At 46.5% G+C, this 17,662-nt stretch overlaps 1 protein-coding gene across 7 annotated transcripts in view; it reads left to right on the top strand.

The window, feature by feature from the left end:
- The window catches only part of DENND2B (DENN domain containing 2B), a 185,560-nt gene that overhangs the window by 133,291 nt on the left and 34,607 nt on the right, over positions 1 to 17,662 (top strand). For all 7 annotated transcript variants that reach the window (XM_084772510.1, XM_084772507.1, XM_084772509.1 and 4 more), the window contains 2 exons: positions 1,106 to 1,210; positions 14,561 to 15,823. In XM_084772510.1, coding sequence (XP_084628636.1) covers positions 1,131 to 1,210; positions 14,561 to 15,823 — 1,343 coding nt within the window. In that variant the 5' untranslated portion in view covers positions 1,106 to 1,130. The remainder of the gene's footprint in view (positions 1 to 1,105; positions 1,211 to 14,560; positions 15,824 to 17,662) is intronic.

The raw sequence follows: 17,662 nt of genomic DNA, 5'->3' as shown, positions 1-17,662 counted from the left end.
ATTGCTACAGTTTCTGCAAATGGAGACAAAGACATCAGAAACGTTATTTCTGATGCAGTGAGAAAAGGTTGGAAGAGGGCTGGAGAGATGGCTCAGAGGTTGAGAGCACTGACTGCTCTTCCAAAGATCCTGAGTTCAGTACCCAGCAACTTCATGGCGGCTCACAACCATCTATAATGAGATTTGGTGCCCTCTTATAGAGTGTGGGTGTACATGCAGCCAAAACACTGTATACATAATAAATAAATAACTAATTAAAAAAAAAAGGTTGGAAGAAAGGGTAACATCACAGTGAAGGCAAGTGTGGGGTCTGATGTATTTTGATAATAAAGAGGAGAGCTTGGGCCTGCCTGTTCCTCTCTTTGTTGCATCATCCCAGGATTTTTATTTTTTTAAATTTCACCCCCAGGTATCAGAGTGAGCTTCATTTTTTTTCCTTTCACTAGTTGTCTCTCTGTTCATATTACAACTACAGAAAAACATTCTAGAGCAGTGAGGCCATCTCTCCTCACACTAGAGATTCATCAGGGAAAGAAGTGATGTGTTTTATCATGTTTTAAAATATAATTCAGGGGACTGGAGAGATGGCTCGGTGGATAAGAGCACTGTCTGCTCTTCCAGGGGTCCTGAGTTCAGTCCCCAGCAACCACATGGTGGCTCACAACCATCTATAATGAGATCTAATGCTCACTATATACATAATAAGTAAATCTTAAAAAAAATATATTTATATATATATTTCAGTTTCTAGTCTTTTCACACAATCTACCCCTTCCTGAAGGCCTATCCTGAAAGAAGTAGAGTATATTTGAGAATATCATTGATGGGCGGTGATAGTTACTATAATCTTAGCAGCCACGAGCACTCAAAAGCTAACATGTGGCAAGTTAATTCTTTCCCCATTGAGCTCCCTGAGGACCCTGAGAGCTGGCCTGGCAGAGCTTCTGGGACTGCTGCTTCTTTCGTTCCTGTTTGCACAAAGCTATATCCAAGCACTTAATGGGACACGGGGAACCCATCTGGCCATGGTGGACCTCCCCGGAAGGTATTTGAAGTGCCCTGGCTGTGCGTGGAAACTTGGTTTACAGGTGTGTTTTCTTTGCAGGGCTCTGGGTTTGCAGAGAGCCGAAATGACCATGACTGCCAACAAGAACTCCAGTATCACTCATGGAGCCGGAGGCACTAAGGCCCCTCGGGAGACTCTGAGCAGGTGGGTAGAGGCACACTTCTGGGAGCTGGCATCAAGAGTCTGCCAAATGGCCTGGGACTCGAGTGGGATCTCTGCGAAGTATAAACCTGCCATGACTGCTGATCATCCTGTTGGCTGTGCTGACTGTTAGGCAGAAGCCTTGTCCGACACCATTTTCTAGTTCTAAAATACATATATTTGGGATGGCAAGTAGAAGCATTAAAACAAGCCCTGCCTTGTACTGGGAACCCCCAGCACTCTAGGAACTCTCTAAAAAGCAGCTTAGAGAAGATGGGGGCATCTTACAGCCAGGCTGTACTGTCATAAGAAAACAGACCATATTGGGGCAGTGTTGGGTAGGCAGTTACACATATTAGCATAAGTTCCAAGCGGAAGTCTAGTCTCTGTAACAACGTAGGCCTAGCCACATAGAAAACAACTTGGGGAATTTTTTTTTCTACTATCTACTATCCTGTTCTTTTAATCCTTTTTGCAAAGGTAAGAATATAAAAGTAGAGGGAAATGAGAGATTTTGGAATCTTCATAAAACTGGGTTCAAATTTAAGCTCTAAATGCTTTTGGGTTTTTTGAGGCATGGTTTCTCTGTGTAGCCTTGGCTGTCCTGGAACTCAGTCTATAGACCAGGCTGGCCTCGAACTCACAGCGATCTGCCTGCCTCTGCCTCCTGAGTGCTGGGATTAAAGGCGTGCGTCATCACGGCCCTGGCAAGCTCTAAATTACTTAACGAGATAGTGAGATCTCAGAACGTTTTCTAGTGCTCTCTAAAATCTTTTCTGCCTCGACTGTAAAATCACAGTAATAATCCTAGTACCTGACTGTCAGAGCTGGTGTGGAGACTGGGTGAAGGGACCTGGCAGGGCTTAGCGTAGGGGCTACTGTAAAGCAGCAGATGCCACCCTGTGATGAGAGAAAAAGCTCCCAGAACTGGCATACAGATGTGTGACTGTCTCCAGCACTTCTCAGGACTTGGCCAAGGCTGTGTGCTGGTCCTGGGAGAACGCTTAGACTTGTAGTAAAGCCACAGATGTTTTCACAGACTCTTCTGTCATGTGATATCTCTTAGATGGACAGATTTAGCTGGTAGGCTCTTAGTCACTAGGAGGGACAGGTGTGAGAATGCTAAGGTATGCTTTCGTAATGTCTGCGCTGAGCCCAGTGGGGTGTGGCGCCTCAGGTTTGGAATGAGGTGATGTTTAGTTCACTCGGAGCCGGTGTCCCAATGTAGCTAGTTGAATAAGACCCAAAATGTAGCGTGTGGGGTGTGATTGGTCTGAATGAGGCAGGGGTTTCCCCACAGTGTACATTCAAGCCTTGGTTCTGGTTCTGGTTCAATCTAATGGGCTGTGCCAGTCACACACGGCTTGGTAGGTTGTGTCTTCTTAAGTACGTAAGAGCTTGGGATTTAGCTAAAAGTTGAGTACTTACAGCAAGACCTGTAAGAACTAAACTCATACAGAACATTAGGTAGCTGAGACATTCTGCCTCTGGGAACCACGCTGCTGGGCTCAAGTCTTACTCCTCAGTGTGTATGTGCACATGTTTGTAGTCTTGATGTACAACCCAAACACATGCATGGCACACTCCTGCACTGAACATCATACTGAACATGCAGTCCTCCTTCCATAGCCTCCTGACTGCTAGGATTACAAGCTTGCACAACTACACATGGACCCACATTTAAAAAACGTCACTTGCTATAGGAATGGAATTGACACCCATGACTGTATGATGCTGCCCTTACATATATCTGTTTGTATCATGTGCGTGCCTGGTGCCCGCAAACAGCAGAAAAGGACGTCAGATTCCCTGGAACTAGAGCTGTAGGCAGCGCCTATGTCTACATAGGTGCTAGGAACTAAATCCCAGTCTTCAGCAAGAGCATCCGTGCTTGTAACCATGCACCATCTTTCCTATTTTTATTTTATTTAAATGTATGTGTGTCTGTGTGTGAGATGTACACATGCATGTAGGTGCCTATGGAGGCCAGAAGAGGACGTCAGATCCCACAGAACAGGAGTTCCAAGAGATTGTACGTTTCCAGATGAGGATGCTGGGAACCAAACTATGGTCCTCCCTCTGGAAGAACAGTGCTTGCAACCACTGAGCCATCTCTCTGCCCCTGCCATTTTGCTTCTAACTTACATGATGTTAGGGCTGCAGGGGTGCAGGATGTGTGGTGTTTACATTAAATTTCAAAGCTGAACCAGGACTGCTGACACATTCTCCAGTTTCTATTTGGAATATCCGCCTACACGTTTCTAAATGTTTTCAGGAATTGCTTTACTTTTTAGTTTCCCAGCACGATTGCCGTCTAAACATGCTGTACAGTGTTTGTAAACATCTGAGCTCAAGATGTACCTTTAAAAAAGGGTCTCTCCGGACTCCCGTCTGTGACTTCACTTCCTTCCTGCCACATTCCCACTCCTCAACATCCCTCCGTTTCTGGCAACCTTGCTTTTGCCGTGGAGTTGCAGACCCCTGTGGCTAGCTGTATGCTTCGCTCAGAAGCCACTCCTGGGCTGTAGGTGTTACCTGGACACTGATCTGGTGGGCTTCACCTTAGCCACTACCTCTGTGTATCTGGATGGGATGAAACAGGAGGTCACTGGTTCATTTAGGAAGTCACTGTTTGTGAACTCCTTTGGGTGCCAGGTTCTGTGCTGAAACCGGGAGAACCAAGAAGAGATGAGACTCCCTCTCTTGTGAAGGTGTTCACAGTTTGATGATCTTAACATTTGAGTATTGTAGTCTGACTTTTCAGTAGATTGCTGGCAGTGACTTGAGGCCCTTTCATCATCACCAGCTCAAGAATTCAAGGAAGGGAACACATAGGTGTTCACAGAAGTTCGATGGGAGAGGACAGGGGTGCAGTGCCTTACAAAGCAAGGCGTTGACGCCCTGGCTGCTTTGGGGAACGTGGGATACAGTAGAATCTGGTTGTACTATGAAGCGTCTGTGTCTGTCTGGCCTTGGGATGGAGGTGCGGGGTGGGGGAGCTCAGTGCTACTGTTCAGATCTATAGTTACAAGGCCTTATCTTTGGCTTGCTTAGGGCTGGACTTGATGCTGACCCCAGGCAGTCTGAGTTAAAGCTCCTGGGTTCCATTACCAAGGTTATAATTAGGTGTTCTGCAAATCTCTTCCCTTTTTGTGCCTCTGAAGCCCAGGCTTGATTTAGCAGGAGCCTATAGGAGGAAGAAAACTCAAGCTTTGCCTTTTGCTGTGTCCTGACCTACGGGAACAGATTTCTTTTCTCTTTGTGGGTCACATCACCTGACAGGTACACCCACTGCTCTGGTTTCTGCAGGTTGATGCCCAGCTCAGCAGGAGGATGGGGGTGGGGTTCTCAAAGCTCTGCTGAATTGCTGATGTTATTTGTGTTAGTGCTGGTGTCCTGGGATGGGATCAGAAGCAGCTTGGTGACTTGCACTCACTCAGCAGCTTTGCTGGGGGTCAATTTGGCTTCTTGTTGCCCTCAGATCCACTTGTTCAATAGTAGGGCGTGAGCTTTTCTACTAGAAATGCTAACACCTGGAGCATAGCAATGTGGAAATTAAGCTAGCAGTCTTGTGTTTGGTGGTCTTGATTCTGGATGTGGGGTATAGGAAACCTGGGTATCTATAAGAAATGTCAGTTTCCTGAGGATAAGGACTTTGACTTCCATCTGGGCTCCCAAGAGCCTGCAGCATTCATTGCCTGGGCTATAGAGAGCCTGTGTGTTGGTCACTCACTCTCTTAGGGAAGGTAGCCTCCTTTATGGAACACAGTCCACTGGTAACATCTTGATGTTCCTTTTCTATGTTGGTCACTACCCATTCACTCTGTAAAGTTTTAGAAAGTCAGAGCTGATTTATACGTTGGAAAACTGAGGCACAGAGAAGAGAAAGTGTCTTCTGCAAATACTGGGCTGGGGAGATGGCTTAGTAGCTAAGAGCACTTGTTGCTCTTGCAGAGGACCTGAGTTCAACTTCCGACATCATGGTGATCGGCAGTCATGTGTTGTTCCAGTTCCAGGTGCCCCAACTCCCTCTTCTGGTCTCTGTGGTCACCATGTGTCCATGCACATGATGCACACGCATACAGGCAAAACATTAATATACGTTAAAAAAAAAAAGCTGAGGGTGATAGGGAATGAAAGTGTTGCAAAGCCTGCCTAGCCACGGAAGGCTACCACGTATGGGGGCCGGGAGCCTCGGCCACCCTCTACTTGAGCTTCCCAGAATCTAACTGGGATGGGTCTATCTAGTTATTGATATCTAGTGATTGATATATAACCAATGACCACAAGCTTAGAGGCTTAAAATGTTTTATGTCATTTATTTTGCTCATAGATTGTAAATTGCATAGGGTTCTTCCGGTAAAGTTTGCCCCTATTGCAGCATCAGGTAGCGTGGCCTAAAGGTTAAAGGTGACAAAATGGTTAGAGGTTAGAATGATCTGAAATGACAGTCAATGCTGGCAGTCAGTGGGGCCTCACCTGGGGAATAAGCCCCGGGACTTTATGTCATGATGCCTGGGTACCAAGAGTAAGAATCCTAAGAGAGCAAGACAGGATTATGTGGCTTTTTATGTCTTTAGCCCAAGAAGCCACAGGGCCTGGTGTTTGTTGTGTGTTTGGTTTTCCCGTTATGGTCCTGGGAATAGAACCTAGGGTCATGTACATTCGAGGTATGAGGGTTTGAATAAGAATGCCCCCTTATGCTCATATATTTGGATGCTTGGTCATCGGGGAGTGGTACTCGTTGAGAAGGATTAAGCCATGTAGCCTTGTTGGAGGAAGTGTGTCACTGGGGGGTGGGCTTTGAGGCCCAAGCCAGGCCCTGTGGCACACTCTTCCCACTGCCTGAGGATCTGGATGTGGAACTCTGGGCACCATGCCTGCCCAGGTGCCACCGTGATGATAACTGACTAAACCTCTGAAACTATAAGCAAGACCCAGTCAGATGCTTTCCTGTATAAGAGCTGTGGTCATGATGTCTTTTAATAGCAATAGAACACTAAGACGCCAGGCAGGCTGTCTTCCCTTGAACCACATACCCAGCCTGTCCAGTGTCTTCTACTGAACTTCATTGATTAAGGCCACATGAAGAACTTAGTTCAGAGGAAAGGCTGATAGTTATCACTACCTAATGAGAGAAGCACCAGTAGCTCATCCTACTTAAGAAGCATGTGTGGGGGAGGACATTACCATCCATCATCCCAAATACTTGCTAATTACCATCAGCTGGGCCAACTGTCCGGCCACACTGGGCATGTGCTTCTCCTCCACCTAACCCACGGTGCAGCCTGCTTCCTCCACTCCTCTCCTCCGGTCTCTCTTCCCTCTCCACATTCTCTCTGTTTCTCCACGCCCTGAAACCTTAGCCACGCCTATCCCATTTGCCCTGCCCAGGTGTGATGGCCTTTTATTGGTCAAACAAGTTAGGCTCTTAGGCAAGGTAGAGGTGGGGCACAGAGACTGCAGTAAGTAATTAGCATCAAAATACATCAGATCAACCTCCAACAGTGATCTTTGATGTTTCTTTTTCAAAAAAGGGAAAATGAAGCATCTAGTGTCACCTACCTACCTACCTGTGATTCCTTGAGTAGATCTTGTCCTGCTCCCTGGGCATCCTTTTGAGTATGCCTTTGAAATACCTTTTTTTTTTCTTTTGGGACAGGATTTCTCTGTGTAGCCTTGGCTGTCCTGAAACTCACACTGTAGACCAGGCTGGCCTTGACCTCATAGAGATCCACCTGCCTCCGCCTCCTGAGTGCTGGGATTAAAGGTGTGTGCACCACACAGGGCCTAAATTACCTTTTTTGTGTGTGTGCTCAGCCCTAAATGGACCACTTTATCATTTCCTCTAAAGCCCAAGGAAGGGGTGGAAAAAAGTTAGAGACAGAGGACCAGCACTTCACAGATCTGCGGTTTCCTGCGTAAGACCTGTGCAAGATTGAGCCTACCAACAACAATACTCCATTATGGATGGGAGTGAGCTCATGAGCCCCAGTCCCCCAGGAGCTATGGGAGTTGGTGGCTGCTGGGGGAGGGGGAGGTATTTTTCTTCTATAGTGTAGCCCATGCAACTACAAATAATCCCATAACCATTATAAGGTAGCCCTAATTAACCTCAGTGGGTCTTTTTTTGAAATGAAAGTAGGAGGGTGATTTGTAAGGAAGAGGTTCAGGGAGTATGGAGAAATAGGAGAAAGTGAGGGAGAGATGATCAAATGCATACAATTTATATATACTTTTGTATGAATATGCTAATTCTGGCCTTCGGGCTACCTCAGCAGGTAAAGGAACTTGCCACCAAGCTCAGTCAGAAAATTACTGGGTCAGAAAATTAAAAAGTGTTCTTTATTCCCAGTTTCTTTAGACAAAACAAAAACGAAAACAAAAAAACAAACAACAAAATCATAGAAAAACCCTTTTAAATAAAGAAATGGCTTTCATCATTGTGAAGATAGTTTAGTGAATGTGGGTATATATCAATAAGTATGTGACAGGAAAGTCATCCACTTGGCACTTCAGTTCAACAGTTGATTATACCACAGTGAGTCTGAAAAACAATAAAAAGGCCAGGCATGGTGGCACATGCCTTTAATTCTACTACTCAGGGGACCAGAGGCAAGCAGATCGCTGTGGGGCTACCCTAGTCTACAAAGTAAGTCCAGGACAGCCAAGGCTACACAGAGAAACCCTGGCTTGAAAAACCAAAACAAACAAACAAAAACAAAACAAAATAAAACCTGGTAGGTCTAAAAAAAAACTCTAAAGCCAAAAATATTAATTAAATCATTTTTATCCATCCTTTAAATTTTTTATAAAGTCTTCTTTTAGATCGATCTGTCTGTCTGTCTGTCTATCTATCTATCTATCTATCTATCGTGCATTTGTGTTTTGCCTGTATGTATATCTGTGTTAGAGACTATATCATCTGGCAGTGTCTTGACACATGTTGATGCTGGATGTTCCTGGGATCACCCCCAAGGTCTTTGAGCCAGAATACCTAGGCTTGACGCTCTAGTTGTCCTGACATTACACATAGCTTGAGGGACAGGAACTAGAAGCTCTGTCTCTCAAGGGCTTGGCCTGACAAGTGGCACAGATTCATTTCTGCTGTATCTTGTTGGTCATGTAGTTCCAGAGTCCAGGCGCAAGAGAAAAGGATCACTTTGGCAGGAGACATGGCAGAGAATGTGGGGACCGTGTTCTAAAACCATCACAAGTGTCTTTGGCATTGTCTTCTGGAACTTTGTTTTTGTCCTCCTCGGCTTTGCATAAAGCCCTCTCTACATCGTTGTCTAGGTTGTGCTGGAGCAGGGTGCTAGCATTTTCCTGTCAGTTCTGTGTCCTCAGAGAAGGCTTCTATGTGGAAGAACTCCCTGCTCATCACTGCTGCTTCTGTGAGGGCTGAGACTTTCACTCAGAAGAGAACTCGCCCATCTCTTCTGTGCTGCCTTAAAAATCAGCTGGAGACTGGGGCACAGATATGGCTTGGGTCTACTTTATGGAAGCAAAGTGGCCAGTGTTTTCATAGACCCACAGCAGCCTTTTGCTTAGTTTGACCTTGCAGGTCTCTGTAGTCATGGCCTGCTGGTAGCTCACTTGGGGGCAGAGGCTTTCTGGACTCTTGAGGGTTTGTAGTCATTTGAGATAGGATTGGCTGGGGCAGTAGGAAGGCTGAGTTAACATACCCCATCCTTTACCTAGCAATTGGAACTCCTCTAGAGTGGGTTGTTGAGCTTTTAGGCCAAGGAACAAAATACTGGTCTTGATGACAGGACTCAGACTCTGGTCCTCCTTTTTCTCATCCCCTGTGTTCACAGTACAGGGTGGTACGTTGGGAATGCCGCCCCAGAGTCGAGGCCATATCTGAGTGGTTGGCTGACTCATACTTGGGGAGTCAGCAGCTCACTGCAGTTAAGCAGTGCTGGAATGGTTAGTAACCAATTCCAGTTTTGTTTGAAGCACACTAAGCACTGATTGAGCATTCCTCCCTCCCCAAAGAAAGCTCAATTTCTAGTGTTCACAGTACATCCTGATACATCTGGGCTGGTTACATGGGCACCAACGACTTTCTCCCAAATACTTCCTTCCAACTTGGCCTTTTACTTAGTTTTAGCAATCCCCCTGGCTATCCCCCTCCCCGCCCCCATCCCAGATCCACCTGTAATTTCAGCAAGCTGAGTTTAGGAGAACATTGACAGTCTTCTCTCCAAAAAAGTTCTGGGTGCGCTTAGCAATATGTAAGGTGTCTTTGGACAGAAATGCTTCCTGCTATTAGGAGAATCAGATGTGCACACCTGTGACCCCAGCGCTGAGAAGACGGAGGCCGAGCGATCAGGAATTTAAGATCAGCCTCAACTACACAGGGAGTTCAAGGCCAGCCTGGACTATAAGAGACTCTGTCCTCAGGAGAGAAAAAAAGAAGGAGGAGGAAGAGGAGGAAAAAGAAGAGGAGGAAGATAAGAAGAAGAAAGAGGAGGAGGAGGAGGAGGAGGAGGAGGAGGAGGAGGAGGAGGAGGAGGAGGAGGAGAGGGCCCAGGGTCCACATGGGGTTGGGTTATATTTGTAGCAGAGGAAATAGTTTGCATTTTAAGACACAACTTCTGTCTGCATGTATGGAGACATGCATACACATTGCTTTCTCTTTAAATTTGTTCTATTTCCATAACTCAGTTCCTACCCTTTAAAAAAAGTCACTTACTTGTCTTAAATATTTATCTCCATGCATGTGTGTTTATGTTCTTACATTCTTTTAAATTTCCTGTATACTTTCCCCCACCCCCTTTGCTTTTATCTGTTTTTCTAACTCCCTGTCTCCTGAAAATGTTTATTTTGGCAAGTTGTATGCCATGGTGTTGGCATCTGTGTCTGTATCAAGCAATAGAACTGGCTGCCGATGACAACCTGTGGCACATCAGGTGCCCAGTTCCACAGTGGCTGCCTCCCTCAGGCCAGGCTCTGGCACTGAGAACAGAGTAAGCCATTAAAGAACATCTTGATTATGTATTAGTTGCTTTGTATTTGCTTTTGTCTTATACTTCTCTTGCAGTTTCGGAGTTATTCAGTGTTCACTTTTATACATTGACGTCATCTTCCTCACACAGCTGGTGCTTGCAGATAATCAGAGAAAGTGTTTCATAAAGAACTTGAGATTTGGGAAATATAGGTGACCTGCTTGTGAGCAAACCAAGGAAATTGACAGAACCAGATTCAGATCTGTAGGCAGTTGGTCTGGTATATGGTTGTTGCTGTGTTGGGGAGGGCTTTGGGCTGACAGCCTTACTGTTACACTAAGTATTTTGTGTATCTCTCTGTGTTGGGCAGGGACATTTGTAGACAGTGGGTTGGGCAGGCATAAAAGAAAACCAAGGTTTTCACTGCTTATCTTTTTACTCACTCACTCACTCACTCATTCACCAAATATAAAACATTACATTTAGGTGCAGTGAATAAGAAGATTTAATAAGATAGTAGCATAACCTTCAATTAAGTCCATTTGTAATCTACTGAGATGTTTTGGGAAGCAATCTGATGCAGGCATGTCCAGCCTGCACCTTGTGATCCATATATATCCCAGGATACCTATGAATATGGCCTAATATACTTGTAAATGACAGCATCATGTTGCAGTATCAAGGTTGGACACCCTTGTGAGTAGTATGCCATACTAGATATTTTTCTAGCTATAGTGAAGGGATTGAAAATTGGCCATCTCTACCTGAGTGAACAGGGGTAGGATGAAGAAAAACAAATCTAGTTTGATGTGCTTTTGGGTGGGATGCAGGATTGGTTGTGGAAGGAAAGACAGTGTGAGGTGATGAAGGCGAACCTAAGTAGAAACCACATCATGGGGTCCTTACAAGCCTTGCTTTTTAGTGGAGTAGGGGATTTTAGCCAGTTTTGCACTATGTAAAGATGCCAGAGATGAAAAGATAGACCAGAACAGGGGTGAGAGTAAGGCAAAGAAAAGTCAAGAGACTGTTTTCAGTCCTGGCGCAAGAAAAGATCTGAATAAAAGGAATAGCAATAGTAGTGGGGATCGGGGGAGGGGCTGGAGGGATCTTAGGAAGCAGAGCTGATGGGGTGCCCTCATGGAGTAGCCGGGTATGTTGGGGAGCAGGCTGGATCCAGATGTGGTTTGGAGTGGGAAGGCTACAGACCTTTTGTCCTTTCTTTATCTATGGTGGTAAAACCAGAGGCACGAAAGCACAAACCAGTGTAGGGATGGCTCAGATGGCAAAGAAAAGCCAACTCCGTTAGGTAGTACATACAGGAAGAAGCAAGGGTGGGGGTGGTCTCTGCTGATTCTTCATGCCTGGGCTAGTAACTGAGTGTACCTGCTACACAGTACAGCAAGTGGATGAAGAGCCAACCTGGGTCTCCAGCTTGAGGGCTGTACACACATACATGGGGAGGTCCCTAATGAGCTCTTCGCTAACCCTTGCTGAATCTGAACCAAGGGAGCCACTCGTTTCGGTGTCCCTGAAGACACCAAGGAACAGTTTCCTCGGGGCCTTGGCTTTGTGAGAACATCGGGATCCAGGCACTGTCGTTATCTTTGCCGTCATTTTCTCTCACCTGACGGGTGATGGACTGTCTTACTTCTTCTCTCAACCTGTTTAGGGATAAAAGACAACCAAATGAAACGGATGACCAAGGCTGCGTGTTATCTCACATGGCAGCAGTGCTACCTGATGTGCAAACTCCTTGCCACAAAGATCCGAGCACCCTGACGTCTGCCCACAGCCCTGTTTTATCCTTAAGCCTTCTGTGAGAAGTGACTAATTCTTCCGAGCCTTTCCCTAACCTGGGAGCAGAGACCTGTGGAGGCGCTTCTCCCAACTCCAGCTCAGACTCACCAAAACAAGGGCTTAGCTTTATAGGGGGCTGGATTGATGCCCTTTATATCTGTGCCTTTATAACACAAGAGAGACTAGGGACCCCTGTAGGGCAGGGTCTCTTTAGGCTCTCCTTTCTGTTAGTGCCCACTACAGAGGGCTGAGGCTTCTGTTTTCACTTCCTCACTGAGGAGGCTCTAGGTCATGGGCTCGGCTGTGCACTATAGTTCTCTCATCTATGCCTTATGTATACGTGTAATGCCTCTTCTTTGACTTGCCCTTTTAAAAACAATTTAAGCATGTTGAGGTTTCCTGTTGATCAGGGCAGTCAGAGGCTGTGACACAACAGGCAATCCTGACCCTTCCAGAGCTCCGCTTTTCTGTATGTGAGCAAGTGGTGACAGCCAACTTGGCTCAGGAGCAGCTGGCTGGTGTCCTGGAGATGGCATGGCACTTTGGAGGCTATGAAGCTGAACAGCCCAGCTTTTGATCACACAGACCTTCCCTGGGTTCAGTGTTAGCAAAGTCACACCACCTTTGAGCTGCTATTATCATAGTAGACACCAGAAAAATGGCTGAAGAGGAAGCTTGCTCATAGCTCTCTTCAGTAAGTTCACTCACTTTACCTTTTCCTCTCATTTCTTTTCAACAGTCACAGAATGCTTTATAGATGTAGACCACATGACTTAGACAAGATCTCTAGCAGGGAAGTCCCCTGATGCTAATAAACGTGTTCTAGACTGGGCTATGTTCAGTGCTGTGGAGGAGTCCTGGTGAGCCCAAGAGTTCCCCAAAATGGAAGAGGCTACTGCTTACTGGTTGTGTTTTTATTTCTTCTCCATTAAAACGTTTTAAAATTAACATATAAAATAGTGGGTTCCATTGTGGGAATTTGAATAATACATGTTTTCTATTGCCCTTCCTCCTACCTAAGACTCTTTTTCCACTTGCATTGTCCCTCTTCTAGTTTCATGACCCACAATATGTGTATTATGTATGAGTGTGTGTGTGTGTGTGTGTGTGTGTGTGTGTAAACCTTAGATCTGATTATGACAAAAATCATGTGGTTCTATATCTGGGTCACTTTGCTTAGTAAAAGAATTTGAAACAAAACCAACAACAAAAATATCAAGCCAGGTACGGTGGTACACACCTTTATTCCCAGCACTCAGCTGGGCAGACCTCTGTGAATTTGAGGCCAGCCTGCTCTACAGAGCAAGTTCTACAACAGCCAGGGCTCTGTCACATAGTGGAATCCTATCTTAAAAGACAAAGAACAACAACAAAAAGAATTTCTAATTCCATCTATTTTCCTGCAGATATCATGATTTAATTTTTCTTTATGGCTGAGTAAAACCCCATTGTGTGTGTGTGTGTGTGTGTGTGTGTGTGTGTGTGTGTGTGTGTGTATCACATTACCTTAGTCTAGTCATTGATGGATATCTAGGGTATTTCTATTTTTTGGTTATTATAAATAGTGAAGCATAAGCATGGGTCCTTGCGCTAGGGCGTGCAGCCCTCTGGTACTGTTTTCTCTTTAGAAGCAACATGCTGTCGTGTAAATTCATATTGTGGCTTCACTACTTAGATCTGAGTAACCTGGGGTGAGTCTGAGTCTTTGTGTCACTTTATTTGCAGCACGAAGATAATAATACAGAATAATGACCTAATAGCATTTTCATGAAGGTAAAATGAGTCCATGTATGTAGGAGCGCTTGCTGAGGTCTGTGTATGGATTTCAAGCTGGCTTGTGGGATACAAAGCCACTCTTACAGGGTGGAGCTGTGTAAAGAGCCCTCGGAGAGATGGAAAGGACTCTTTCTTGAAGGGTCTGTCTAACCTTTGTGAGGCCCTTGGGGACCCTAATTCTGGTCAGGATAGTGGAATCTTGTATCAGTAACACAGTCTCAGAGGAGACAGCCAAGGGTTTAAAGTCAAAGTATTTGAGAATATGTGTTGGACCTGTTTTGCTGCAGTTCAAGAAAGTTGGTCGTTAGCATCTCTTCCCATCTGCACATTCATTGATAGCATATTGATAGTTCAGGAATACTTACAATGCAAATGCAGTGTTACGGTCTCTGTTTTCTCCTCAGAGAGCCAGTTGGCCACGCGGCAGGCAGCACGTCACTACAGATTCTGAGCCCTGGGACTTCGTAGTCTATTGTAGAACAGGCTTCTCCTTCATACATTACTCAGGTCTCTGAAGATGAGCTAGACAGAAAGGTCCCTGGAGGTTGGCCTGCCATGGCTGAAAGAGCTGTTCTTTATTTGAGGACATTGGGACACACTATCCCAGGCTGTCCTCAGACTCACCGTGTAGCCAGTGATGACCTTGAACTCATGACCTTGCTGTCTCCATCTCTCAAGTGATGGGATTAGTGGGGGCTGGGGGCTGGGGGGGAGGCACTTGCAGAGTAGTTTTGAGACTTCTACAGAAACAGAACATGAAATATGACCAGTCTGGTGTTTAGACCACTCACCACCATTTTCTTTTCTTTTTTCTCCTCTTTGCTCTTAGGTCTCAGTCAGTCTCTCCACCTCCAGTTTTGTACCCACCAAGAAGTCCCATCTACCCACTCAGTGATAGTGAAACCTCAGCCTGCAGGTACCCCAGCCACTCTAGTTCCCAGGGGCTCCTCAAGGACCGGCACTCTCGTAATCCTTCACCCCTGGGTCCTCAAGATCCCTCCCCAGAGACTTCACCACCCACCTGGACCCTCAAGTCTACCAGCTTCAGCTGTTTGGACAGAACCCCTTCAGTGCACAAAAGAGAGGACCAGAAGGAGACTGTCCAGGGCGCCGCCCAGGATGTAGAGGGTGTGGCTGCTTGCCTCCCTCTTGCCCAGAGCACCCCATTCCTAGGGCCAGCAGCTGGCCCGCGGAGTGTCTTGCTGAGTTGCACTGGTACCCGAGCCCATAGCCTGGGTATCCGGGAGAAGATCTCAGCATGGGAAGGTCGCCGCCGAGAGGCTCCACCCAGGATGAGTCTGTGTGGGGAGAAGCGGGAGGGCTCTGGGAGCGAGTGGGCGGCCAGTGAGGGCTGCCCCAGCGTGGGCTGCCCCAGCGTGCTGCCATCCCCCTGTAGCTCAGAAAAGACCTTTGATTTCAAAGGCCTCCGGAGGATGAGCAGAACCTTCTCTGAGTGTTCCTACCCCGAGACAGAGGAGGAGGGAGAGGCACTCCCTGTACGGGACTCCTCATACCGGCTGGAGAAGCGGCCAAGCCGGACTGAGCCTAGTGCCTTGCTCAGGGGTCATGGCAGCAGGAAAGAGAGCTCAGCCGTGCTGAGCCGAATCCAGAAAATTGAACAAGCCCTAAAGGAGCAGCCTGGCCGGGGTCTCCCCCAGCTCCCCAGCAGCTGCTACAGCGTAGACCGCGGGAGGAGGAAGACTGGAACTTTGGGAACTTTGGAGGAGCCCACAGGGACTTCAAGTGTGAGCTCCAGCAGCAGCAGAGCAGGAGGGGCTGGAGTTCTTGGGGAGGCAGGCCCACCCCTGGACAGGGAAGGCAGTGGTTCCATGACGTCAGGGACCCCTGGAAATAGCCCTAGCACCCAGCTGCTGCCTTCGAAGAACTCCCCCGATCCCGCTGTGAACCCTGTTCCCAAGCCCAAACGTACCTTTGAATATGAGGCTGACAAGAACCCCAAGACTAAGCCAAGCAATGGTCTACCTCCTTCGCCCACACCTGCTGCTCCACCCCCCTTGCCTTCCACCCCAGCCCCTCCAGTCACCCGGAGACCAAAGAAGGATATGCGTGGTCACCGGAAGTCACAGAACAGGTAAGGCATGCCCTCCTGTGTCAGGAAGGGGGACCCAGTGGCAGTCTTTTAAATACAAGAAGCAAGCGCAGATTGCACTTGGGTCACAGGAGTGTGCTATAAGCTCTGAAGCATTGAATGAGTATTAGCTCGGCTGTTGTGGCAGAGAAATGGTTCCCCTGCTCTCTCTCTCTCCGTCTGTCTCTGTCTCCCCTGCTGCACCCCCCCCACCCCCCACCGTTTTGTATCTGGCCTGAACTTGCTATAGACTAGGCTGGCCTTGAACTCACAGAGATCCTCTTGCCTTGGCCTCCTAAGTGCTGTGTTTAAAATCATGTGCCACCACCAGACTTGTTCTCCTGCTCTTCAATGGAAGAAAGAGGATGAAAGCCACTCTTGCCAGTGCTGGGTACTGAAGGTGTTGACCAGTTTTGTTGGTGAAGAGCCAGCTACATTAACGATTCCTTAATCCATCATTAAAAGGTCAAAGCCGCCTTCATTTTAGGTCTTCTAGAGAGGACAGTCTGTTGAAGGACTGGTAGGATATTAGTCTCATAATCACATAAAGTGCCTGCACTGAAAATTAATTTTTTTAAAGTGAAACTTTACCAGAAGATTGTATTTTATCATTAACACAAGAATGTTGACAGTGTCAGTATGAGTCCTCTGTCTTGAGGGCCTCCAGCCTGCACAGGTGCTCTGGTGCTGTTTCAAAGGGTCGTTCTTGGGTCTTGAAAAAGAGACATATGGAAAAATATCTCACCAGCTTCTTGGCCAAATCCAAGTACTACCTTTTCTGGGCACTTCGATTGGTTCTCATTAGTTTTGGCATTTTTGACCCTGACCAGACAGGGATAGCTCCTAGGTGTGACTCGGAAGCTGGAGTTGGTGAAAGTTGAAAGGTACTGTTAGCCCGAGTCTCTGTCAGGCTGGAGGCAAACTTTCTTTGGAATCCTTACCAGTAACCTATGTATCCCAAGACTGGGCGGCCATTCAGCTTGCTTCCCTTCTGGGAATCTTCTAGTGTGTTTGTTACCAGTCTTAGCACTTCACCCAGCACATCCCATCTCAAATGCAGACTTGTCCATATGTAGGGGAAGAATCAAAAAGTTTCAGACTCCTGAGCCAGAGCACCTCATGACTATATACAGTCTTATCGTTTGGCCTATCCTGAGAATGCTTACTGGCTCCTTAATGTATTTACTCTCCTGCCAAGTGTGCTTGCTTTGTCTGTATTTATACATTTCTGCTAACATCCATCTAAAGCCTGTTGTGCACCTAGCACCAAAAGACACAGAGGCAAATGAGACATGGATCTTCCTTGAAGGACTTGAAAGTATGATTCATAGATAAATCGTAGATAACATAGCATGCACCATGATCCCTGGCAATGCAGAAACCACTGCAGAGACTTGGAGTAGAAGCATCTAAATTGAGCTCAGAAGTAAGGGGAGGCCACTCCTGGAGGTAATTACTGAGACAGATTTAGAATAACAAAAGACAGTTGGCTAGGTAGCAAGAGTGAAAAGGAGAGAGTTGATCAGCCTGAAAGTGTGACATGTCACACTTTCATGTAATGTACATATACTATATATGGTGGAATCTCACCAAGAATTTAGCAGACTTTAGCTTGTGCATTTGGAGAAAGTGTAAGCTGTTGTGTTCCTTTTGAGGAGTGCATGATGGTAATTTTATTTTTGTTATATCAGCTGTGTTTCTTACAAACTTATTTTAAAGAAATGAAAACCAGATATTTATTGTACGCAACCAAGCAGGGGTGGTGGAGGCATTAAAATGTCTGAGGAAGAGATGCTGGGGAGCTGGCTCAGTACTCAGTCAGCTACATGCTTTCCACTCAAG

The sequence above is a fragment of the Acomys minous genome, assembly GCF_964271855.1.
Source record: "Acomys minous genome assembly, chromosome: 2".
NCBI classification, from domain to species: Eukaryota; Metazoa; Chordata; class Mammalia; order Rodentia; family Muridae; genus Acomys; species Acomys minous.
The sequence above is the reverse complement of the archived record's forward strand: the minus strand, read 5'-3'. Positions and strand labels throughout refer to the sequence as shown.